The sequence below is a fragment of the Lethenteron reissneri genome, chromosome 66 (assembly GCF_015708825.2).
Source record: "Lethenteron reissneri isolate LAM-NWPU_2019-01 chromosome 66, ASM1570882v1, whole genome shotgun sequence".
Lineage (NCBI taxonomy): Eukaryota > Metazoa > Chordata > Hyperoartia > Petromyzontiformes > Petromyzontidae > Lethenteron > Lethenteron reissneri.
Window position 1 is genome coordinate 5255567 of NC_083844.1, and position 25869 is coordinate 5281435.

At 49.4% G+C, this 25869-nt stretch overlaps 1 protein-coding gene across 1 annotated transcript in view; it reads right to left on the reverse strand.

The window, feature by feature from the left end:
- The window catches only part of LOC133359831 (receptor-type tyrosine-protein phosphatase beta-like), a 30375-nt gene extending 5159 nt beyond the window's left edge, over positions 1-25216 (reverse strand). The window contains exons 1-7 of the mRNA XM_061578372.1: positions 24948-25216; positions 23430-23774; positions 22387-22536; positions 21434-21641; positions 20875-20996; positions 8481-8577; positions 6096-6134 (exon numbers count right to left, since the gene is read on the reverse strand). Of these exons, the coding sequence (XP_061434356.1) occupies positions 6096-6134; positions 8481-8577; positions 20875-20996; positions 21434-21641; positions 22387-22536; positions 23430-23774; positions 24948-25080 (1094 nt within the window). The 5' untranslated portion in view covers positions 25081-25216. The remainder of the gene's footprint in view (positions 1-6095; positions 6135-8480; positions 8578-20874; positions 20997-21433; positions 21642-22386; positions 22537-23429; positions 23775-24947) is intronic.
- Positions 25217-25869: the final 653 nt, after the last annotated feature.

Here is a 25869-nt window from a genome sequence, read left to right on the forward strand (position 1 = left end):
TTATCGCACGGCCCTGCTGTCATTGGCGAAGGACGCTTTCCCGCGTATGGATGAAGAGGGGATCGATGCGATGGTGGCCGAGAAAATTTTGCTGCTGGCTGACGATTTGGACTTCACCATCTTAGCGCAGGACGATGCGGATATGTCATCACTGCGGGCTGCAAGGCACATTCACGCCAATCTCATCTCCCAGCGGAGGAAGGCGAACAAAGCAGCTGCACGACACACCGTGGCGGCGACCTCTTCCGGAATGGAGGGAGCCTTCGCTGCGGATCGTTCTGCAGGATGGCGATCTGCCGAGCGACCGGCTCGGGACGTTCCAAGCCACCGAGACCAGCCCAAGTCCTCTGGAACGCTCGTCGTCTGCTATAATTGTGGCCTCCGGGGCCACGTGGCGTCCGGATGCCGGGCTCCTCGACAGCGCGGTGCGAGACCTGGAGCTGCGGACGGCCCTCCTCACAAGCCTTCGCAACATCCTCGGGCAAGTCATGGCACCCCACATGTTCGGCCTGCACACACCCACTTTCCTATCACAAGGTCCGACACACGATTCTCGGGGTTTGGATGCTGGTGCGTCGGGTCGCGGCATGTCGGGGAGGGCGCTCCAACCGGGCCAATGGTCCGAGTTGGCTCACCGAGTTGTGGCTGCATCGGCGGGGTCGTCCGTTGTCGCGGGGCATATTGACGGGGTGGAGGTACGGCTATTGGTCGATACGGGAGCTTCGGCAACTATCATTTCGGATTTGATTTATAATATCCTGCCCATTCAGAGTCGCCCGTTGCTCCCTGTCGATATACCGTTTTACGCTGCGAATGGGCGCTCGTTGGGTATTATCGGTCAAATTCGAGCGCAAATTTCGATAGGGGACATTAAACTATCTGGCCCGGTGTTCGTCTCCTCCTCGCTGGCTATTCCGTGCCTGTTGGGGACAGACTTTTTGGCCAAATTGCCCATCAAAATTCTGATTGACCAGCAATGCATCGAGCTTCCATCGGGCCGACGTATGACGTTCCTACCTGCCACCCCTGCCTTGCGTGTTGCCTGTGCTACGGTACAGGCGCTTGTTGCTCGGACGGTGCGTGTACCCCCGGGGGCACAGATGTTGGTACCCCTGCGCTTGCGTCGACCGTTCGATAAAGGGGTCTCTGACCGGGGCGTTATTTTGGGACCATCTAGAGCCGGGGTGAGTGGGCCAGATCTGGTGACGGCCCAGACTATTGTTAAAGGGGATGGGGACCCGTTTATCGCGGTCCTCAATGTCGGGACACGGACGGCAGTGGTTTCGCAAGGTACCGTGTTCGCACATGCGGTTCCGGTACCTGCGGAAACGCCGATCATTGGCCAGGTGGCCACCGATTCTCAAACGCGATTAGCCTCAGACGCTGACGAGGGTTGGCTGGATGCGTTGTGTGCTGAGTCACCTGACCTGTCCGACGCACAACGTGCTAGATTACGCGCCTTATTGCGAGAATTTTCCGACGTCTTCAGTAAACACAAATACGATATCGGATGTACCAAATTGCTACGCCACCATATTGACACCGGTGACAACGCTCCTATCCGCCAAAATCCTTTTCGGTTAAGTCCCGCGGAAAAGGATCATGTCAAATCGGCTGTAGATGACATGTTGAAATCGGACATCATTTCTCCCTCGACCAGCCCTTGGGGTGCACCCATAGTGTTGGTTAAAAAGCACGACGGGTCCCTAAGGTTCTGCGTTGATTTCCGGCGATTAAATAAGATCTCGGTGGCCGATGCTTATCCGCTTCCTCGAATGGACGAATCGCTGGATGCCCTCGCGGGATCGCGATTCTTTTCCACTTTGGATTTGCTCTCAGGATTTTGGCAACTTCCCTTGGACGACGAATCTAGGCTCAAAACAGCTTTCCGAACGCCGCACGGCCTCTTCCAATTCAATCGCTTACCCATGGGATTACACTCTGCTCCCGCGACGTTCCAGCGCCTGATGGAATTGGTCCTCGCTGGCTTGCAATGGGAGGTGTGTTTGATTTACCTGGATGACGTTATCGTATTCAGTAAGACGTTCGAGGAACACCTTGATAGGCTTCGGGCCATCTTTCTCAAGATGCGCGCTGCTAATTTGAAATTCAAGCCACAAAAGTGCCATTTGCTGCGCGAATCTGTTAAATATTTGGGTCACATCGTCGGCCAGTCAGGTATCTCAACCGATCCCGCCAAAACGCGTTGTGTCAGCTCCTGGCCTATTCCCACCTCGGTGGGGGAGGTTAGAAGCTTCATCGGCTTTGCTTCATATTACCGCCGGTTTGTTGCGGACTTTGCTTCCATCGCTAAGCCACTACATGCCTTGACGTCAAAAGGGGTCAAATTTCATTGGGGGCCGGTGGAGAACGCCGCTTTTGTCTCTCTTCGGGATGCCCTGGTGGGGGCCCCGCCGTTAAGCTACCCCGATTTTTCCATGCCGTTCGTGCTCGACACGGACGCAAGCAATACCGGGATTGGAGGCGTGCTGTCACAAATTGTGGGTGGCGTGGAGCGCGTTGTGGCTTTTGGTAGTAGAGTACTGTCCCCGGCCGAGCAGCGGTACTGCGTCACCCGCCGCGAACTGTTGGCTATCGTGTTCTTTATCCAACAGTACCGGCCATATCTGTACAGCCGGCATTTCACCGTCCGTACAGATCATGCAGCGTTGCAGTATGCCCTACGAATTAACCAGCCATCGGGGCAGTTGTCCCGATGGCTCGAGATCATGCAGGATTTCGATTTTGAGACAACTTACCGGAAGGGGATTCGCCACACCAATGCCGATGCCCTATCACGCCTGCCGATCGCCCCGGATTGCACTTGTTTCTTGGGTTCGGGCCGTTGCAAATCGGCAAGTGACGGCCAGGATCGGGTTCTTGCGGCCGCAGTTGATACTCCTTCGGACGCTGGTCCTATTTCGGAGGGTGGGAGTGATTCCCTACTTGGCTTGTCAAGTGCTGAGTGGGGTCGCCTCCAAATGGAGGATGCGACCCTCCTGGCGCTACGACGTCGCGCGGAAGGATCAGGTCAAGGGAAGTCGGGCGTTGACTCATGGGGGTGGTGCCAGGGCTTACTCATGCATTGGGACGGGACGATCCGCCGTCACAGGCTGGTGGTGCCTTCCACGTTGAGGGGTAGGGCTGTATGGGCTGCTCATGAACGGCTCCTGCACCTGGGTACCCTCAAAACACTTGCCATGCTCCAGCTTAACTACTTTTGGCCGGGCATGGCAAGAGACGTGGACGATCTGCTGCGGTCCTGTACCCAGTGTGCACAACGGAAGCCGCCGGCGAAGGGAGCCAGTCCACCGCTCCAGTCCATTTCGGTCACCCGGGTTAACGAGCTGGTCGCCCTTGATATTTTGGGACCGTTTCCTTCCACGCCGAGGGGTAATAAGTACCTGCTGGTTGGCGTGGAATATTTCACGCGATGGCCTATAGCTTGGCCCCTCGCCAACCAGTCCGCAGCGGCCGTTGCGGAGGCTTTTGTTCAGGGCTACGTCCTCAACAAGGGCGCTCCGGAACGGTTGTTGACCGATCAGGGAAAGAATTTCACTAGTACCCTTTTACACGAGGTATGTGGCTTTCTGGGTACAAAGAAAGTTCGTACCTCGCCTTACCATCCACAAACGGATGGGATGGTGGAACGCTTGCATAGGACTCTTACGTCCATGCTATCCCACCAGGTATCTGAGTCCCAAAACGATTGGGATCTACGGATCGGGGGAGTCCTGGCGGCATACAGGATGGCTCCTCACGCGGCGACCGGGTTCTCGCCATTTTTTTTTATGTATGGTCGCGAGGTTGACCCGCCTGTCGCGACTCAGCTGACGATTGCCGCGCCTCATGCTAAGTCGAAAATCGCCGACCATGTTAAATTTAACATCCTTCGCTTGGCGGAGGCACGGCAGGCGGCCATGCAAAACTCTGACTCTCGCCAGAAACAAAACGAGAGATTGCGGTCGCGCCGGACTCACACGCACGAATGGCACCCGGGCGACCGAGCATGGTTGCACTGCCCCCAGGTGCCATTGGCCACCTCGGCTAAGTTGTTGCGACCATGGAGGGGCCCCGTTGAAATTGTGCAGGTTGTGCGGCCTCAATGTGTGCGCATTAAGTGGGGGAAGCGTCGGTGGTTTGTGCACCCTTCACGGTTAAAGCCATTTTTTGCTCCGCACGCTTCCTCCCACGTAAATGGCCGAACATGTGGGGAGTCCTCTGACTCCGGGGGGGCGGGATCGATGCCAGCCTCTGATCCACTAATGACTGTCCCGTCTTCAGGAGCCCCAGGACTGAAGCCCTCTTGGCTGCCAGCCTCCCCCGTGGGGGGCGGCGCTCGCACGTCCGGGAAACCGGACGACCAGGCACCTGCTGATGCGACACCTGCCACCGACTCTACCAAGCCGGCCCCTTGTGACGGGCCCGCTGCACGGACTCGCGCCAAAACGCGCCGGTTGTTATGATTAGCTTTCCGCGCGTGTTCCGTTGCTGCGGAACCCGCTCATTGTATATATGTTTTTTTAATGGTTGTATGTGTGTGTAATAACGATGACCACGCTATCTGCTTGTTGCTTGCTGTCCATGTAAGTGTGTGCGTGTGTTGGGAATGGACGGAGAGTCTGCTGTGGTTGCTGAGTTTCAAAGGGAGTGTGTGCGCTGCTGCGTGGAGTTGTTATCTTGATGGTAAAGTTAATTATTAACGTGGGAGCGTCGGGTATCCTGTGCTGTACCATCTCGTGGGTCACCGTGCGCGATGGGCTTAATTGAAAAAAAAAGAAAAAAAAATGTTTTTTTTGGGCTGTATTGTGCTGCGAGGTGCTGTGTGCGATGCGGTCGTTGCATGAGAGGGAATAACTGTGTTGTGGTTGAAAAGTTACGACGGGATTGATGGTGTGTTGGTCGCCTGCAGATTTGCTTGCTATTGTGCTTCAATGTACGCGTGTGATCGCGATATGCTGATTGCATGTGCTGTTATACCGTTCTGTATATGTGTTGCGGTTCTGGGTGGGGGTTTTTTTTTATAGGGAACCATCGGTTGATGTTACGCTTGTTCTTGTTATTGTTACTGTTACGAGGCACACGTGTATTGACGGTGTTAATCTTTATTCTTGGGGGTTGAGGGATTGTTGCAGCCGGGACGGCTGCGAGCTGTACATGGGGGGGTGATGTAGGGGTTATTACGGGAGAAACGGCGGACAACAAACACAGGGCTGTCGGCACTCACATACACGGGGGGTCACACCGACGTCCGCATCAGTTATTGCCCACGCCCCCAGCCCTCGGAGGCGATCCCTATAAAAGGTGGAACCCAAAGAGCTCGAGGGGGGTTCGACACGAAGCTGACCAGTGAAGATCCAAGACTCGGAGATTAGGCCCTGGGACTCCCCGGTCTCGCCGTCCTTATAAGGGCCGAGCCGGGTAAGCCAGACCGCTGCCCTTATCAGGGCAAGGCTGGTTAGCTGGTGCCGAGATCTGTGCTTGCCAGGGCCAGATCAGTCAGCCTCCCGTAGCCCAGTAGAGGAGGACTGGGAGACAGGACAGAGGGCTTAGTACTAGGGTGGGTTTCCCATAGTACGGGTGAAGGGGCCGATACCCCTTCAACTATTGTATCTGTCCCGGAGTTAATAAACAGCGTGTCTCAACTTCGACATCGTCTCCTCCTCTACTTACTACACAGGTAACAAGCTGAGATTAGGAGCACTCCCTTTAAGAGTGTGCTCCTAATCTCAGCTCGTTACCTGTATAAAAGACACCTGGAAGCCAGAAATCCTTTTGATTGAGAGGGGGTCAAATACTTATTTCCCTCATTAAAATGCAAATCAATTTATAAAAATTTTGACATGCATTTTTCTGGATTTTGTTGTTGTTATTCTGTCTCTCACTATTCAAATAAACCTACCATTAAAATTATAGACTGATCATTTCTTTGTCAGTGGGCATACGTACAAAATCAGCAGGGGATCAAATACTTTTTTCCCTCACTGTACATACAAAAGCGGGAGATTCTCAGTGGTAAGCACATACGATTCGTCGAAGAGACAAGCAGAGCATGCAGGTACTAAGACAAGTGGATAAGAGGAATGAATACTTACCTAGTTTGCAGTGTGGAATCGGGTCTCTTGAAACAGTTCCTGTAGAAAGAGGGACATGTTGGGAACATTTAACCAATAGGCAGACTACTAGGTGGACAGACCCACAGATGAATGGACTGACAAAAGCACTAATAGGTCTAGGAACGAACTGAGTTCCTGGCGTTTAATCTGGGCAGATGCCTGTTTTTAAAACTGGGCTCAACCCAGTTGGCAAGGAATGAACAAAAACCTGACAACTTGCTTCTGCACTTTTTATAAATTCCAGCTCTGAGAATTACAAACTCAGTCATAAACTTTCCTGCAAGTAAATATATACTAGATTATGTTTCATGCAATGGCGTTTCTTTATAACACATAGATAAAGGACCATTATCAAAAGCGTCATCATTGTATTTCCTTTTAGAGCAGTGGTATTAACAAATGCGTTTAGTTTTTGTTATCTATGCTCATGAACTACTGCCAATGCAGTATCACAAAAATATATTAAAATAATAGGTTTGAGTACCATGTGGTGAATATTGCTTACTCTCTGGTTCTTTCGGTAAAGTCACGTAGGTATAAAATTAAATTAAATTAATCACGACGTTTCGATTGCAACACAAGCAATCATCATCAGGTGGGGAAACCATAGAATGTTTTATTTTTTGCTGAAGTGGGAGAGAGATGCCGTGGTAAGAGGTTATATAGCTACGAGAGGGGGGAGGGGCAAGGGAGGGTGGGAAGCGTTGCGTGGACGCGAGGAGAGAGACGTGAAGCTGAACAGGGGGAAGTGGGCGGGACTAGAAGTGCGAGGCTGAGAGAGCTGGTTAGGCCTTGGCAAGGTAAGGTAATTTACCCTTTTTACCGGGTAAAAGCGTGTAAAATTGGAATCATCGAGAGTATTCTATATGTATAAAGCGCTCTACCTAGCATTTACCGTTATAAACCTTGTTCATGTGTAGTAGATCCCTAGTAATTACCCTGTAATCGGGTAATTTGTATTGGGTAAGGGTAAAAGGTAGGGTAAAGGTAAGCTAGTTGCTTTTTACCGTTTACCTTTTACTTTACCTGCTAAAGGGTAAAAGGTAGGGTAGAACGATTGTATTGTGGTAAGGTAAAAGGTAGGGTAAAGTTTGTCTTGTTTTTTTTACCGTTTAACTTTTACCTTACCTTGCCGAGGCCTAGAGCTGGGGATGCGCGGGGGGGGGGGGGGATGCAACAACAGTTAATTGCATCCCCAGCGTTTGGCATTGCTGCTGCATTGGCTTTGTTGGCTTCATTGGCATTGTTTCTGCAGTGGCGTTGTTGTTGCATCCTCCCCCCCGCGCATCCCCAGCTTTCTCAGCCTTCCACTTCCAGCCCCGTCCACTTCCCCCCGTCCAGCTTCACTTCCCTCTCCTCGCGTCCATGCAACGCTCCCCTTCCCTTACCCCCCTCCTTGCCTCTCCCCCCTCTCTTAGCTATATAACCTCTTACCACGGTATTTCTCTCCCACTTCAGCAAAATATTTTCTTGCTGTGGTTTTCCCACCTGATGACGATTGCTTGTGTTGCAATCGAAACGTCGTGATTTATGTTTTATTTAATTGTATACCTACGTGACTTTACCGAAAGAACCAGAGAGTATGGATTCCTGCAGTCACGAAAGCTTCAAATCTAGAGTGAATATTGCTTATTCCGTAGCTGGGTGAGTAGGAATCTGCTGCCCCCTACTGTGTGACTGTATGTATACAGTAGGTGGCAGCCGCGCTAATCGGAGGTGCAGGGGAAAGACAAGACACTAAACACAAAAATAATTTAAACAAATTGGTTTTCCCATCGAGATCATTTTAAAGTGCAAAGCTCCAGTGGCTTCCTAATATCGGATGGAAGAGCATTCTAGATGGGCGCAGAAGTGCATCCAAAAGCGTGCGATGCAGTGACCGTCTTTGTTCGATGGCCAGCCAAAAGCCGCTGCCGCTGCAAGGATGGCCGGAGTGTGACTGATTCAGACATAACTTTAGGGAATATTGGTCGTAGTTATGTGATATCTATTTCCCGCAGACCGTCGTTGTCTAACACGGGGTAATGCACTACTCTGACAGAGATCTGAAAGGATAAGAAACATCGATAGCACTATCAAAACAGCACTGTAGGGAAATACACATAATTACCAAAACTTAATGAATCACTTTATTTAGGAAAGCAGAGTTGGCTTTTTACAATGAGGCTGCGTGAGTTAAGAGAGACACTGATCAGGGTCTCGAAGGATTGCCAAATAACCCCAGATCCCGTGTGGTGTGGACAAGTCTTCATCCAGCAGTGAATTCACGACGGGTTGTTCATGTACACCTGTGACCAAAGTTGATATCGCAGTGAATGTGAAGTTGGCAGCTGTGCTATGTGTGTGTTTGCACTCAGAACGTACAGCTGCTCCCGGCGTATGTAGAGTAAGACCCCTCCAACAATGATCACCAACGCTCCCAGCACACCTCCCACCACAGGGCCAACGATGCTTCCCGAGCCTGATAGGGAAGAAAAAGTGGAGACGGGCGGCATCAGTGCTGTGTCGAGACCGAAAATACTTGAGATATTTCTAAAAATAAACGTGCCAATCAGTTACTAGTTCAGCACTAAGCGGTTATGTGTTGGAGAGTAAACCGACAACATTTACAATCCGAGTACGATGTTTCGCCAGTAATTACAACCAGCCTCATCAGACGACGGCCAGATTCAACGAACCTTACTAATTGGCCTTGTCGGGTGGTGGCGGGATTAACGATGCATTCATATTTACGTGATGTAAAAAAAATCGTTATCTTTCTTTTCTTTTTCTTTTCTTTTTCTTCTTTATCTTTCTTTATTATATATAAGTCTCCGCGCGCTCCCGCATGCGGGGGATTTGGCTCTCGACGATGGGCTATATATAGAAAAAAAATTGCCAGGCGGCACGCCCTAAGCCCCGCGGTGGGAATACGCGATTTTATTTTCCCATCCCTAAACTTTAAAGTAGTTTAATTAACACATTTGTGCCGTTTCTATTATTAATTATTTACTTATTGCGCGACATCGACCGTACCAACTGACGCCAATTGCGTGGGTGGGGGGCGGACCCTGCCAAGTGATGCGCCTTCGCTCCAGCTCACGGGGGACATTTCCTTTTACACGTTTAACAGCCAACACATACGCACATGACGCTGCGGATATTTCTTCACAGTGTAATGTCCTCTTCGCCCCCCCCCCCCAACACGATGTGTCCAGTTTATACTACAGAAGACTCCCTAGATAATTATTTTTTACTGCTTACATACCATTATTCTTGCACGGGCAGGGGATGCTGGGGGAGGGGGTAGCGGCCCAGCCCCTAGCCTGGCAACGTGCCAACTCCGCCGCCTCGCCAATGTAGGCCAGGAGGGGGGCTACGCATGGCACAAGGCCTCAACACGCCTATGGTAAGTACAAAGTTCCAACCTTCTTACACTAACAAATCAAGTCCAATGTTTTCTATTATTAAACACATTAGTTGACAAAAATGACAATAATAATGTTTGTGTGCACAAAACTCTTATTTTTAGGTTGCTAAATTTTACCTTTTTTTGTTGCGCTTTTATGACGCGATGGTCTGCCAGTCTGTGATGTGGCCATGTACGCCCATGTGTATGTGTGTGTCAGTCCATATGTGTGTGTTAGTCCATATGTGTGTGTTAGTCCACATGTGTGTGAGTGTTAGTCCACATGTGTGTGTGTTAGTCCACATGTGTATGTAAGTCTATACATGTGTGTTTCACTCGATGTGTGTGTGTAAGTCAATGCGTTTGTGTGAGTCCATATGTGTGTTAATGTCTGTGTATCTCAAGTAGATGTCTGTTTGTCGTATGTGTGTAGGGCTGTGTGTGTGTTAGTCTATCTATGTGTGTCTAAGTCCATGTGTGTGTGTCTTAGTCCATATGTGTGTAAGTACATATATGTGTTTACGTCAATGTGTGTGTGAGTCCACGTATGTCTGTGTGTGAGTCGCTGTATGTTTGTACGTCGATATATGTGTAACTCCATGTGTGTATATCTCAAGTGGATGTCTATGTGTGACAGTCTGTATGTGTGTGTACGGCAATGTGTGTGTCACTCTATGTATGTATGTGTGTGAGTCACTGTATGTGTGTACGTCCATATGTGTGTGTAACTCCATGTGTGTGTATCTCAAGTGGATGTCTATGTGTGTGTCAGTCCATATGTGTGTGTGTGTAAGTCGATGTGTTTGTGTGTGTGAGTCCATATGTGTGTGTGTCTGAGTCCATGTGCGTGTGTGTTGCTGTGTGTGCATGCCTCCATGTTAGTCAGTTTAAGTCCATTTCTTTGCGTGTCTGTAGGCCCATGTGTGCGTCTTAGTCCATGTGTGTACTTTATTGACCTGCTCAAGGCCTATGATACCATCAGTAGGCCTGGGCTCTGGGTTGTTCTTCGTGCTTTCCGAGTCCCTCACCCACTGCTCACCATCCTTAATGACCTTCATGATGGTAAGCGGCCCCGCGTTAAACTACGTGGCCATGAGTCAGAGCCATTCCCTATACACCTTGGGGTGCAACAGGGATGTCCTCTGTCTCTCACATTATTTTACATATATTTGGACCACGTAGTTCCTGAAGCCTTCAATGGCTGTACCGCTATAATTTCCATCTGGTACAGATACAATAGGAGGCTGATCGATGCCCGGGTGCGGTCAAGGGATGGCTCCCTATTGCTCAACCACGTTATGTATGCCGATGATCTGCTAATTGCTGCTCACTCGGAGGAGGAGTTGGAGGTGCTGCTGCTGAACCTGGAGCTTGCCACCAAGAAGTAGGGGCCTTACCATCAGCCCCACCAAAACTAAGCACCTGCCTGGGCATTTTCTACCATCGGACACTCCACCCCCACAACTCCAAATTGGTGATGGGGCAGTTGTTGAGACAGTGGAGAGTTTCCCATACCTTGCCAGTGTGCTAATGACCGGCTCCGGTTTAACAGCAGAGGTCTCACTCCGAATCAGTCGAGCCACATTATCTTTTCATTGGTTGCGTAACCCTGTGTGGAAGCTACCTGGTCTATCACTCCGCACGAAGCTTCAGGTTTTCTCGGCCACGGTCATTCCCTCCCTTCTCTACACTTGCGCCCCCCTAATGGAACATCTTCGCCGATTAGAAACATTTAGGATGGCCTGCCTAGATCCATCCTGGATTTAACCAGGCTGCATTGTGTGAGGAGCTCACAAATCCTTGAAAGATGTGGACAAAGTCCCATCGTTGAGCTCCTCTGCCAGGTAAGGCTGCGTTGCCTGAGTCATGTAGCCCGCATGGCCAGACACCGCATGCCTAAACATCTTTTGTTCGGCTGGATCGAGGGGGCTAAATGGCCCGGGCTACAGAAGACATGGAGTGATGTGGTACAGGAGGACGTGGAGCTGAGTCAACTTGCCGATGACTGGTACCAGCCGTGTCAGGATCGGCCCTCTGTGGAGGAGCCTCCTGAAGGACGCTACTGGGCAGTTGGAGGCAGTCGCCCTCCAACAACAACGGAGGGCCTAGGAGCGACGCTCACGACAACGAGTGGAGCGCCAGGTGGCTAAAGCACAGCAAGTTGGCACAGTAGGGGCCACAGGTGGTGCATCAGTCAGTCGTCTCAGTCAGTCCACCTGTGCCATCTGGCTTTGCCCTGTGACCTCCTGCCAGCGGGCATTCAACACTTCACGTGGCATCAAGGTGCACATAGCCTGGCACAAGCGTTCTGGTGATGTCACCGCCACTTAGTGGCGAATGCCGGTTTTTGTTCAGTCTATGTATGTATGTGAGTCGATTTGTGTGTGTAACTCTGTGTGTGTGCGAGTCCATTTGTGTGTGTAACTACATGTGTCTGCCTTTTTTGCCCGGGCAATGCCGGGTACTTGCCGCTAGTCTTATATATAAAAGTATCTGCGTGCGCTTGCGAGGAATTTGGCTCTCGAACGGTGGGCTTCACGTACAAAAATATTTGCCAGCCAGCACGCCCTAAGCCCCGCGATGGGAATAGGCTATTCCTTCTTCACGTCCGTCACCTTTAAATTAGTTAAATTAGCGATTTAGTGGGATTTTGCTATATTTATTCTGCGACATCGACTGTACCAACTCACGCCAAATGCGTTGGGGGGGACCCTGCCAAGTGATGCGCGTTCGGTCGAGCTCACGGGGGACATTTTTTTTTAACGCGTTTAAAATGCAATAAATATACACAACGCTGCCCCTGCCCCCCAACATGATGCGTGCAGTTACTGCTATGAAGTACCTAGATATGAATATTATTACAGTGCTTACAAAGCATCAATGTCGTATTATTGTTTACTATTATTAAACAAATACGTTGGCAGATATTACAATAATAATGTTTGTGTTGCACAAACAAAATTTTCATTATTAGGTTGCTAAATAGTGACTTTTTTAGCTGTGCTTTTATGATGCCACAACGGTCTACTGCCAGTCTGTGATGTGGCCTGCTGCCTGCTGATTATTTCTGCTTATTTCTTCAATGCATTTCTATTGTTTCGATTGCTCACGTCACGCCATTTACTGATACATAGGACTGCCATGCTCATAGCTGTGCCATCATCGGGGATTGCTGTTCACGTCGATGTGTGTGTGTGTGTGAGTCGATGTGTGTGTTTGAGTCCATATGTGTGTGCGTGTAGGTCCAAGTGTGCGTGTCTGTCCATTTGTGTGCGTATCAGTCGCTGTGTGTGTGTTCGTCCATGTGCGTGTGTTAGTTGACGTGTGTGCATGGCTCCATCTGAATGTGTAAGTCAATGCGTGTGTGTAAGTCGATATGTGTGTGTTAATCTATGTGTGTGTATCTTAAGTAGATGCCTGTGTGTCACAGTCAATATATGTATTTGTTTGTAGGGCAATGTGTGAGTCTGTGTGTGTGTGTGTGAGTTGCTGTATGTGTGTACGTCGATATGTCTGTGTAACTCCATGTGTGTGTATCTCAAGTGGATGTCTTTGTGTGTGTGTGAGTCCATATGTGTGTGTGCATATGTGTGTATGTGTAAAACAACCTGCTACCTCCTCGCGGTGCCGGATGGGCAACACTGTCGTGGACATTGCTATGGTGGGAGGGCCAATGCCCATTGGCCTCTCCCCTCATGGCGTCTGTGACCACCACAGTGGCTAAACGGGGGCTCTGGACGGGTGCGAGGGGCTGGTAACCCCTCCACCTTCAATTAATTACCACGAAACCACGAATTAAACATAAACCTGTAACTAATAAGCTTGTGCCAGTGGCCCCGGGGGGACAGGCTTTTATGACGTCTCCTGGCCAAACCCCATTTGGCGGAGCCAGGAGATTGAATCTTCACCCTCGGGGCTCCTCCAGAAACAACGAAAAACCATTGCGGATGGCCACGTGGAATGTTCGAATGCTCACTGCGGAGGAGAGGCTGCCACTCCTTTGTCGGGAGCTGGACCGGTACCACCTGGATCTCTGTGGCATTCAGGAGATCCGGTGGACCGGTTCTGGTTCCTGCCACCATGAGGGGTGGACAGTCCTCCACTCGGGGCAGGAGACTGCCAAACAACAGGGTGTGGCTCTTCTTCTGAACAAAAGAATGAAGGGGGCGTGGGAGTGTGGCGGTGAGGCGTGGGAAGCTGTAAGCCCCAGGATACTTTGGGCCCGCCTTCCCATCAACCGGAGGCGAGAAGTGGTGGTCGTGGTTACTTATGCCCCCACCGAAGACGAAAATCCGTGGAGGGATGCAGGCAAAGCCGATGAGTCAGATGCCTTCTATGACCTCCTGTCACAGGTGCTGGCTAAAGTGGCCACTCAGGACAGAGTCATCTTCTTGGGTGACTTCAATGCCCGAGTTGGTCATGATGCTGGCACCTGGTCTGGAGTGATTGGAAGGCATGGGCCAGATCAGCTCAATAACAACGGTAGGAGGCTGATAGATTTTTGTGCAATTAATTACCAACACGCTCTTCCGGCATCGGCGTATCCACACAACACCATGGATGCATGCCGGGTCCAAGCAAGAACATCTGCTGGACTACATAGTGACGGACCAGCGGATGCGAGCCCATGTACTTGACACTAGGACCTACCGTGGAGCTGATCTGCCCTCTGACCATCGACTAGTCATCTGTAAGATGCGCCTGCCATTATTCCACTCCGGTGGTGGGTGTACACCCAGGACCCCATTCCAACCAAAAGTGGCCTGGTCTCAGTTAGCTGATGAAAGTTGCAAGCGAGAATTTCATCATCGCTTGCAGCTGGGGTTGGCATCGTCCCCCACTCCACCTGATGTCGAGGGTAAATGGGCAAGGTTTAAGACTGTGACTCATTCAGCTGCAATGGCTGCTTTGGGTACGCGGTCCAGACCTCCCCAGAAACCCTGGCTGACAGAGGAGGTGTTCAGGTTAATTGAGAAAAAGCGACAGGCCCACTCTCATCGCCTACAGCATCACACGTCAGAGAATGAGGAGGTTTACTGCAGCCTTCGCTCGGAGGTTCGGAGAGCCATAAGGCGCTGCAAGGATGGGTGGTGGTAGCGGGTTGCTGAGGAGATGGAGTCTGCCTCAGTGGCCCGCAATCACAAATCACTATTTAACTCCATCAAAAAAGTAACCTGCAGCGCCACACCTATTACCATCATTAGAGGAAAAAACGGTGATCCAATCTCCGACCCCCAGGAACAGGTTTGCAGATTTGCTGACCATTTCTGTGAGGTCCTGGGGGAGGGAAAATCTCTCAGCCAGGAAAACATCATGGCACAAAGTGGGGATAACCCTGCTGAGGCTGCGGTGCCTCAAATATTGGAAGAGGTCACCGCCTGTGAGTGGCTGGCGGAGGTGCCATCTTTTGTGGAAGTACTGAAGGCGATTCGGAGTCTGAGACCAGGAAAGGAACCAGGCAGAGATGATCTCCCAAGCGAAATGCTGAGGGAGGGTGGCGTTTGTGCACAGACTCCCCTATATGACATCATAACAACAGTCTGGACCACTGGACGGGTTCCACAGGACTGGAAGGATGCCCTGGTGGTCCCCCTCTTTAATAAGGGGGACCGTACCAACTGTAACAACTACAGGGTCATCTCACTCCTCAGTGTGCCGGGAAAGGTCCTGGCAAGGATTATTCAAAATCACCTTGCTCGGCATGCTGAGGAGAGGCTTGCGGAGCCCCAATGCGGTTTCAGGAAAGGGCGGTCCTGCACAGATGCCATATTTTCCATCCGTCTGCTACAGCAGAGGTGTAGGGAATTCCAAAAAGACCTACCTCTCTGCTTTATTGACCTGGTCAAGGCCTATGATACCATCAGTAGGCCTGGGCTCTGGGTTGTTCTTCGTGCTTTTGGAGTCCCTGACACTCTGCTCACGATCATTAAGGACCTTCATGATGGTGAGCAGGCCCGGGTAAAACTACGTGGTCGAGTGTCGGAGCCTTTCTCTGTACACCTTGAGGTGCGACAGGGATGTCCTCTGGCTCCCACATTATTTAACATTTATTTCGACTGTGTAGTTCGTGAAGCCTTCAATAGCTGTACCGGGGGAATTTCCATTTGGTACAGATATAATGGGAGGCTGATCGACGCCCGGGTGCGATCAAGGGATGGCTCCCTATTGGTCAACCATGTTATGTATGCCGATGATTTGGTAATAGCTGCTCATTCAGAAGAGGAGTTGGAGACCGCTGCTGCTGAGACTGGAGCGTGCCACTAAGAGGTGGGGCCTTACCATCAGCCCCACCAAAACTAAGCACCTGCCTGGGTATTTTGTACCATCGGACACTCCACCCCCACAACTCCCAATCGGTGATGCGGCAGTTGTGGAGAGAGTGGAGAGTTTCCCATACCTGGGCAGTGTGCTTATGACCAGCTCCGGTTTGGCAGTGGAGGTCTCACTCCGAATCAGTCGAGCGGCAATATCTTTTCATCGGTTGCGTAACGCTGTGTGGAAGCTACCTGGTCTGTCGCTCCGCACGAAGCTTCAGGTCTTCTCGGCCACGGTCATTCCCTCCCTTCTCTACGCTTGCGAAACGTGGACCCCCCTAATGGAGCATCTTCGCCGGTTGGAAACATTTAGGCTGGCCTGCCTACGATCCATCCTGGGTTTAACCAGGCTGGATTGTGTGAGGAGCTCACAAATCCTTGAAAGATCTGGGCAAAGTCCCATCGGTGAGCTCCTCCGGCAGGCAAGGCTGCGTTGGCTGGGTCATGCAGCCCGCATGCCCAACCACCGCATGCCTAAATAGCTTTTGTTCGGCCGGATCGAGGGGGCTATATGGGCGCGGCATGGGCTATAGAAGAGATGGAGTGATGTGGTACAGGAGGACGTGGAGCTGAGTGGACTTGCCGATGACTGGTACCAGCGGTGTCAAGATCGGCCTCAGTGGAGGAGGCTCGTGAAGGACGCTACTGGGCAGTTGGAGGCAGTCACCCTCCAACAACAACGGAGGGCGGAGGAGCGACGCTCACAACAACGAGCGGAGCACCTGGTGGCTAAAGCACAGCAAGTTGGTACAGTAGGGGGCACAGGTGGTGCCTCAGCCAGTCATCTCGGTCATCTCGGTCAGTCGACCCGTGGCACCTGGGTCTGCCCCGTGACCTCCTGCCAGCGGGCGTTCGACACTTCACGTGGCCTCAAGGTGCACTTGGCCTGGCACAAGCGTCGTGGTGACGTCACCGCCACTTAGTGGCGAATGGCGGTTGTTGTTGTTGTGTGTATAAGTTAATGTGTTTGTGTGTGTGAGTCCATATGTCTGGGTAAAAAAACTACGTGGCCGGGAGTCAGAGCCATTCCCTGTACACCTTGGGGTGCGACAGGGATGTCCTCTGGCTCCCACATTATTTAACATTTATTTCGACTGCGTAGTTCGTGAAGCCTTCAATAGCTGTACCGGGGGAATTTCCATTTGGTACAGATATAATGGGAGGCTGATCGATGCCTGGATGCGATCAAGGGATGGCTCCCTATTGGTCAACCACATTATGTATGTCGATGATTTGGTAATAGCTGCTCATTCAGAAGAGGAGTTGGAGACGCTGCTGCTGAGACTGGAGAGTGCCACTAAGAGGTGGGGCCTTACCATCAGCCCCACCAAAACTAAGCACCTGCCTGGGTATTTTGTACCATCGGACACTCCACCCCCACAACTCCCAATCGGTGATGGGGCAGTTGTGGAGAGAGTGGAGAGTTTCCCATACCTGGGCAGTGTGCTCATGACCGGCTCCAGTTTATCAGCAGAGGTCTCACTCCGAATCAGTCGAGCGGCATTATCTTTTCATCGGTTGCGTAACGCTGTGTGGAAGCTACCTGGTCTGTCGCTCCACACGAAGCTTCAGGTCTTCTCGGCCACGGTCATTCTCTCCCTTCTCTACGCTTGCGAAACGTGGACCCCCCTAATGGAGCATCTTCGCCGGTTGGAAACATTTAGGCTGGCCTGCCTACGATCCATCCTGGGTTTAACCAGGCTGGATTGTGTGAGGAGCTCACAAATCCTTGAAAGATCTGGGCAAAGTCCCATCAGTGAGCTCCTCTGGCAGGCAAAGCTGCGTTGGCTGGGTCATGTCGCCCGCATGCCCAGCCACCGCATGCCTAAACAGCTTTTGTTCGGCCGGATCGAGGGGGCTAAATGGGCGCGGCACGGGCTAGAGAAGAGATGTATTGATGTAGTACAGGAGGACGTGGAGCTGAGTGGACTTACCGATGACTGCTACCAGGGGTGTCAAGATCAGGCTCAGTGGAAGATGCTCGTGAAGGACGCTACTGGGCAGTTGGAGGCAGTCGCCCTTCAACAACAACAGAGGGCGGAGGAGCGACGCTCACAACAACGAGTAGAGCGCTGGGTGGCTAAAGCACAAGTTGGCACAGTAGGGGGCACAGGTGGTGCATCAGCCAGTCATCTCAGTTATCTCAGTCAGTCGACCAGTGCCACCTGGGTCTGCCCCGTGACCTCCTGCCAGCTGGTGTTCGACACTTCACGTGGCCTCAAGGTGCAAATGGCCTTGCATAAGCGTCGTGGTGACGTCACCGCCACTTAATGGCGAATGGCGGTTTTTGTTGTTGTATATGTCTGTGTGTGTGTCAGTCCATGTGCGTGTGTGTTAGTCGCTTTGTGTCTGTGGCTCCATGTGAGTCAGTGTAAGTAATTTTCTTTGCGTGTCTGTAGGTCCATGTGTGCGTGTGAGTCTACGTGTGTGCTTTACTTACCTGGTCAAGGCCTGTGGGTTGTTCTTCATGCTTTCGCAGTCCCTCACCCTTTGCTCACGATCCTTAAGGACCTTAATGATGGTGAGTGGCCCCGCATCAAACTACGTGGCTGTGAGTCGGAGCCATTCCCTCTACACCTTGGAGTGCGACAGGGATGTCCTCTGGCTCCCACATTATTTAACATATATTTTGACCACGTACTTTATGAAGCCTTCAATGGCTGTACCGGAGGAATTACCATATGGTACAGATACAATGGGAGGCTGATCGATGCCCGGGTGCGGTCAAGGGATGGCTCCCTATTGCTCAACCATGTTATGTATGCCGATGCTCTGGTGATTGCTGCTCACTCAGAGGAGGAGTTGGAGGCACTGCTGCTGAACCTGGAGCTTGCCACTAAGAAGTGGGGCTGATGGTAAGGCCCCACCTCTTAGTGGCAATCAGCCCCATCAAAACTAAGCACCTGCCTGGGTATTTTCTACCATTGGACAATCCACCTCCACAACTCATAATTGCTGATGGGGCAATTTTGGAAAGATTGGAGAGATTCCCATACCTGGCCAGTTTGGTCATGACCAGCTCCAGTTTAACAGCAGATGTATCACTCCGAATCAGTCGAGCACCATTATATTTTCATCGGCTGCGTAACGCTGTGTGGAAGCTACCTGCTCTCTCGCTCCACATGAAGCTCCAGGTCTTCTTGGCCATGGTAATTCCCTCCCTTCTCTAGGCTTGCGAAACGTGGACCCCCCTAATGGAACATCTTCGCTGGTTACAAACATTTCGGCTGGCCTGCCAACGATCCATCCTGGGTTTAACCATATATGTGTGTTTACGTCGATGTGTATGTGAGTCCATATGTCTGTGTGTAAGTCCATGTGCATGTGTGTCTTCGTCAATGTGTGTAAGTGCATATGTGTGCTTAGGTCGATGTGTGAGAGTCTACGTATGTGTGTGTGACTCGCTGTATGTGTGTATGTCTATTTGTGTGTCTAACTCCATGTGTGTGTATCTAAAGTGGATGTCTCTGTGTGTGAGTCCATATGTGTGTGTGTGTAAGTCGATGTGTTTCTATGTGTGGGGATCGATGTCTGTGTGTAAGTCCATGTGTGTGTCTGCCTTTTTGGCCCGGGCTATGCCAGGTACTTACCGCTAGTGAACAATATTGGTTGTGAAAGTACTTATTATTCCTGACCCCCCTCAGTGTGCGGTGCCACCACCTCGGGTCCCCACTCGTCGGCATAATCCAGAACCCTGCTCCTGATTTACCCACCTACTTACCTTCTGCTGACTCGTCCACATAATCTACTTGGTCCTGATTCAATAACCTACTCTACCTGGTCGTAACTCACCCACATACTCTACCTGGTCCTCACTCGCCCACCTCCTCTACCTGGCCCTGACTCACTCACCTGCTCTACCTGGTCTGGACTCGCCCACCTACTCTCTTCTCTCCCTCCCAGCCCCTTCACTGGAAGAAGTTTACCCCTCTACATTAAGCAGTCATCTTTTCTCATTAATTTCCTCTCCTCTCTCGACCTCTGTCAGCCCCCACTTGTGTATGGCCTCACGTAACCATTTTTGTGGCCCATGCAGTAAGTGGCGCTCTGCTCTCTCAGACACTGGCCCTGCTGCTTACCCCTCATTGTCCAGCATCCCTGCCCACTGCTCAGTTTTCACAGTTTTTTCAAAATTCTTCAGAACACTGACAACACCCTTTCTGGAACCGGGACCGTGCCGGCCAAAGCAATAAATAACAGTTTCGATTAAATAATTTCATTTAACAATGCGCATTGTAAATGGTCAATATTTAACACTAACTTTTATTGTGCGTACTGATGAGTTCAGTGCTCAATGAACCTGGTTACCAGAGTTGAATTCCCGAATGTAGTTCATGTCAGGGGTGACTGATGTCTGAACCGGTCCTGTCCTCAACCCCTGTTCACCAACGCACATTGACCAGTGTGGGGAAACGTGGCCACACAACTCCAACGTGTTGTGAGACATGGCCACGCAACTCCCACGTGTGGTGAAACATGGTCAAGACAGCGTTGACAGGCCTTCAGCCATGAGCATATTAAGCTTGATCCAATGGCATTTGGTTTGCTGGAGACTGTACAATTGTGACTGGTTTGTAGTGAAGATGCAAGATGGTCTAAACTGAGTCCGAGTTTCATAGCATCATTGACTTCACGTCTAGATTTCATACAAAGCATTTGCCACAATTTAAAAGTGACACCTTACTGATCTCATCACGAAGCATAAACCATCACGCAAACTCCGGTCATTCTCACAGCAGCAGCGGCCTTTGGCTAGCCATCGTACAATGATGACCAGCGCATCATGCGGCACTTTCAGATGCACTTCTGTGGCCGTCCGGAATGCTCTTACTTCTGATATTAGAAAGTCACTGGACCTATGCACTTGAAAATCATCTAAATTTAAAACTAATTTCTTTGGAACAAATTTTTCTGTTTAGTTTGTTGTCCTTTCCCCGCACCTCCAATTTGCACAGTTGGCAGTGTAGGGTGGAAAATAAGTTCAACATACATACACATGTGCACGAGCTGATTGGGTATGCTCTTATGCTAAATGGCAGTAATTGGGAATACTTACTCCCGATGCCACCCACTAATGTCATGAGTGGTAGAGAGAAGCGTGTGTCCGTGTAGATGGCTACCCCTCCAGCGCGGACAGAGCGTGCATTTGGGAGGTACGTGTAGACGCGGAAACTGATCCTGAATGGTGACAATGGGCAAGGTCGAAGAACAACACGAGAATGGGGAAAAGAGATTAGACAACTGATGAGTGGGGAAATATGCATCCATTGGCATTGTATGGAAGAGGTGATTGAGGGTTCATACCTCCCACATATGCCTGTTATATCTCTTGTCATTGCAACTTTACAACATGGCACTTGTGCCAGGCTAGGTGCATTTTTTAGCAGCAGAGCAGCGTGGCAGATTCTCTCATCGGCTACTGTTAGATTGAGGAAAACTGCACCGGTTTAACCTCTCCAATTTACAAACATGTTCCACATAGGTCTGGTCAAGGCCCCTGCTCTTGGAACCACGCGATGTCACCCTCCTTACGGGAATATCGTTTCAACATTTCAGCAGGGTTTTAATTCGTTGAAAAAAGCTCACAGAAAAACTCACGCGGGCGGGGGACATACCTGTAGGCAGTGTTTTGCTTCAAGGGGCCATCAGAGAAGCTGCCGCTTGTTCTGCCGGTACCAATTTTGACACTGACGACAGAGTTGGAGTTGGAGCACTCGGAGGGGTAGACACGATCGTCCACCTGGTACACGTTCGTGCTTCCATTTGCATATTCTGAGTACGTGCTCAGAGGCCACCTCTTCTCTGGACTTTCGCTGCTCGTTTCTGTGTGATCAGACAGAGTGAATCCATTCATCGGTGGATTCCTTTTTAACATACATTCATAAAAAGTTGCACGTAAAGTTTCCAAAATAAATCCTCAATGGTATACTCCTTAAACGTGGAACTAAATTGCACTTGAAAATTTGCACTTCAGATTGAAAATGTGCATATACTACGGTTTTCATAACTGTAAAGATTTCAACTCGAAGATGGAGAATGACTCATAGAGGTGAATGGTGGAACCACAGGCAAGATGGAAATGCAGCAGCAGCCAGAAAGTGAGCTGGCATCAAATTCAGACCCAGACTCTCACCCTCTACCACCCCAAGTTAGCTCTACAGTCGTCTGTATATTGAGGTGTTATCGGTCAATTAATGAGTGTTTACATCCAGAAGGATTCCAGAGTACCCAGAGAAAACTCACGTAGGGCAAGACCGTTCCATACAGATGCCTTCTCCTGGCAAAAGAGGGCTACGGGTTCAAGCCGTTAATGGGTAGGGCGTTTCACCACACAAAGTAATTCACCAATCCTCACCTTCACTGTTGTGGATTACAGACATGCATAGCTACCAAGGCCTGGATAAAAAAAATGGTATTTGTGGAAGATGCAGTTATTAATGCCGCTACTTCTCGTATGCTTAGCAAGCACTCTAATGTCTCATCTCATTCCCTAAGAAAGTTAACTATCATTTTAGTCGTGCATGAATTAATTGACCGAGCCGTATTCATGGCACGTCCATTGCATTACCCTCGGACTGCTTGACGATGACCGTGTAGGACTTGAGGTCGCCGTTTGTGTTCTGGAACCAGCTGCAGCTGAAGGAGATGGTTAGGCTGCTCGGTGTCACCTGGTTCTGCACCGTCGTGATGTTCACCGTCTCCGGAACGGGCGGAGGAGCTACCCACATGAACATGGCAGTTTTGGAAATAAGCACAAGTACACAGACTGTCGTAATTTAGAGCCATCTGTTAATCCACTACTGGATGAAGGCATGGACATTATTTAACTATACTTTTCCATGCTGGTCAGTGCGGGATAGCGAAGCCAGGGCTGGTGGAGCTACCAACAGTTCAGATGCTGATATTTACCATAGTCAGAAAATGCATGGGGGGAGGGTCGCTATATTCGTAGCACAACACCCTAAATATGGTGCCCACTGCTCCAGCTTAACAAGTGAGGCTTAAACAAAAATCCATCGGAGCCGTTTTTGAACAGCCAGTCGTCATGGCATGTGCTCTTATTGAGCAGCCATTTCAAAGGTGACACCGCTCACAAGGGAGTTGATAAGGCCACTCCCAGAACCAGCCGCTTTTCCCTCTGCAGTGCTGTACGTATATAAGGTGAACTTCTTTTGCACCGTACGTAGCCACTCATGCTAAATCGGAGGTGCAGGAGAAATAAAAATGCTAATGTTTAAACAATTAACCAGGTGGTAATTTGAGGTACAGGTGAGTAAGGCGAGGCCCAGAACTTAACTTAAGTTGTTGGGTGTGTACGATGACAACTTTGAACTCTTTAGAAAAATATCACGCACGAAATTATTGTTACTGGCATGTCAGAAAGTTAGGAAACGGTTAAGAAATTAAAATGACTGATACAGGTTGGTGTGAGTGGATGGGTGCCTGGATGCCTGGACATGGACCCCCTGCTACCAGACCAGACCACCTGATTGTCTCCAAAATGCATTGCACACATTTATGTTAGGGAGACAAATTAATTTGTTTACACATTTGTTAAAAAAACTCAACAATCACAACCACTCATGTGCCAATAAAAATGTATGAACTCACCGCTTATGTCGGTCTGTGCTTTTCCTTGTAGAGTTTGACTGGGAAGATCTCCTGAGTAGGTGGTGATATTGACTAAGTATTCAGTGTTCGGCTTCAGACGTCCAAGCATGGCAAATGTTAAATTTGTTCTTCCATTTCCATGAGGATCCATAATTATTTCATTCAAAGAATACATGGTTATGACTGTGAAATTGTCATTGAAGATGCTTACGGCCTGCATAAGATTACTGCTGTTGATCACTCGCAGGTACAGCATGCTCCATACACCATCGGGGAGTGACCAACTGCAGGATACATTCTCCGAGGAATACGTGAAGCAAGAAAAGTCTCTGACAGATGTTGGATCTGGGGGGGAAAAGTTGATGAATGGGGTAGTTGGGGGGGAGGGGATCCAGGATTGGTGAAGATGTAACTCACCTCTGATATTACCATAGCCATTAATCAAACCCATTTGATTCATAACACAATGGCACAAAAAACTGACCCATTGCAGATGCTCGGTTATGAGAATGTGCGTGCATGTGAGATACAGTTGGCAATTAAAGTTGTCGGCTCTATTGGCAATACGAGCATGCCAACATTGGGCCCGATTCCCTTCGGTGCGCATGCTTTCCAGTTCACCCCTTCTCCGGGTCTTCTGGTTTTTCCCTCCTGATTTAAAAGTCAGGCGTTTCGAGTATTTGGCTGCTATAAATTTACACGCGATAAGCCACTTCGTTTTTGCTATCATTTATGATTGCCATATGCTTCTAAAAAAAGACCTATATGTGCGAGATTATTTGCCAACATTGGGCCCTGATCTCCCAGATCATGATTCGCTGCTATCTTTTCTCGTGCAATGGGACTTCACAAATTTCACTCAGCAAAATGGGTCGCAAATTGGAACATGGATTGAACACAATCGTTTATAGGAAATTTACAGATATCATAATTCCACAACAAGCACAAGCACTCTTCAAAGTGAGTATTGTTTCTACCGAAAAATGCGTAGATTAAACTACGTTCGATGTAACTATCACGTAGTGCAGAATTATTTTCACCATTGGCTCAGACTGATAAATATTGTGGTATTCGAAAGTATAGAGCTCATATACATGACCAAGTTCAAGTTGCTGTTTCAAACAAGTAGGCTGTGTAGAAGTCTATTTTAGCAACACGAGTCACCCATGAGACTGTCATGGCTGACAATGTCTTGTTACCGATTATCGCATTGACTTTCCATGTAACTGCGAAACAGCAGTTGGAGTGGATAAAAAAGATTCAAGTCAAATTGACTGATGTGACAACATTCCTCGGTTTAATTACAAACACTGACAAAGGCATCTCCATAATTGCGGTATTCATTTCTGTATTAAAAAAAACTTAGTAAATATGTCCTATGTTGTTAGTGAATAGGTAATGTTTGTACAAAATTCCACACAAAAATAAAACGTACAAATTCGAAATTCGAATTTCTGTAAACACGGCTGCACACTGTAATGCAAATGAAAACGAATGTACAATGAGGTAATTACTCACAGCTCCTTTTAGTAACGATGTCTGACGTTTGGGAGTTGATGCCACTGTACGCTGTTACATACGCGTTATAACTTCTACCAGGGACCAGACCAGTAAATGCTAGTGTTGTAAGAGAGTACACAATGAAGCTCATCACTGCTGTTGTGTTGTACGTTTCACTTAAGTATACGACGTAGTAGTCCACATCTGAAATAGGAGCCACCCATGACACCGTCAAGGCTGTAGAGTTGTTGATGATGACAGTGACATTGACTTGTGGAGGCACTGCAATATCAAATAAAAACAATTGAGAGATTAATTTAACGGGATAATTATGTCATTAACTTAAGCCACTAAAGTGGCATATAACACATAAGATACCATAATCACCACATATTTTGTATATGCCCTCTCTTTTTGCTCCAACTATGTATTGATGAGAAAAGCATGTGTTTTATTTGCAATAAAACAAGAGCCCAGTCTAACGCACAGACCGCAACAAGGGGAGGGAGATACAACAATTATGTGGACTGAGATCCTCAAAACCCCTGGGTCAATAGATGGGGAGGATCTTCTTGGTTCTTTCGGTAAAGTCACGTAGAAGGGAAGTAATAAAATAATACAAATAAAACACAATAAGATAATTTTCACGACGTTTCGGCCATAACGCAAGCAGCCGTCCTCGGGTGAAAACCAGGTCTGTCGAGGCGACAGCGTCTGAATGAAACAGCACACGAGCTTGGAGCATATATATAAGCTGGGCCCCTTGACAAAAGAATTTGCATATCAAGAGGAATTTAGCATATTTATGGGAAATGCAGGAATGTGATTAGTACTACATATGCATGTGCATTATACAGGATTAACAGCATCAAAGGGAGAGGATATGGGAAATGCAGGTGTGTGAATAGTGGTAATTCAGCATCAAAGGGAGGGGATAGGG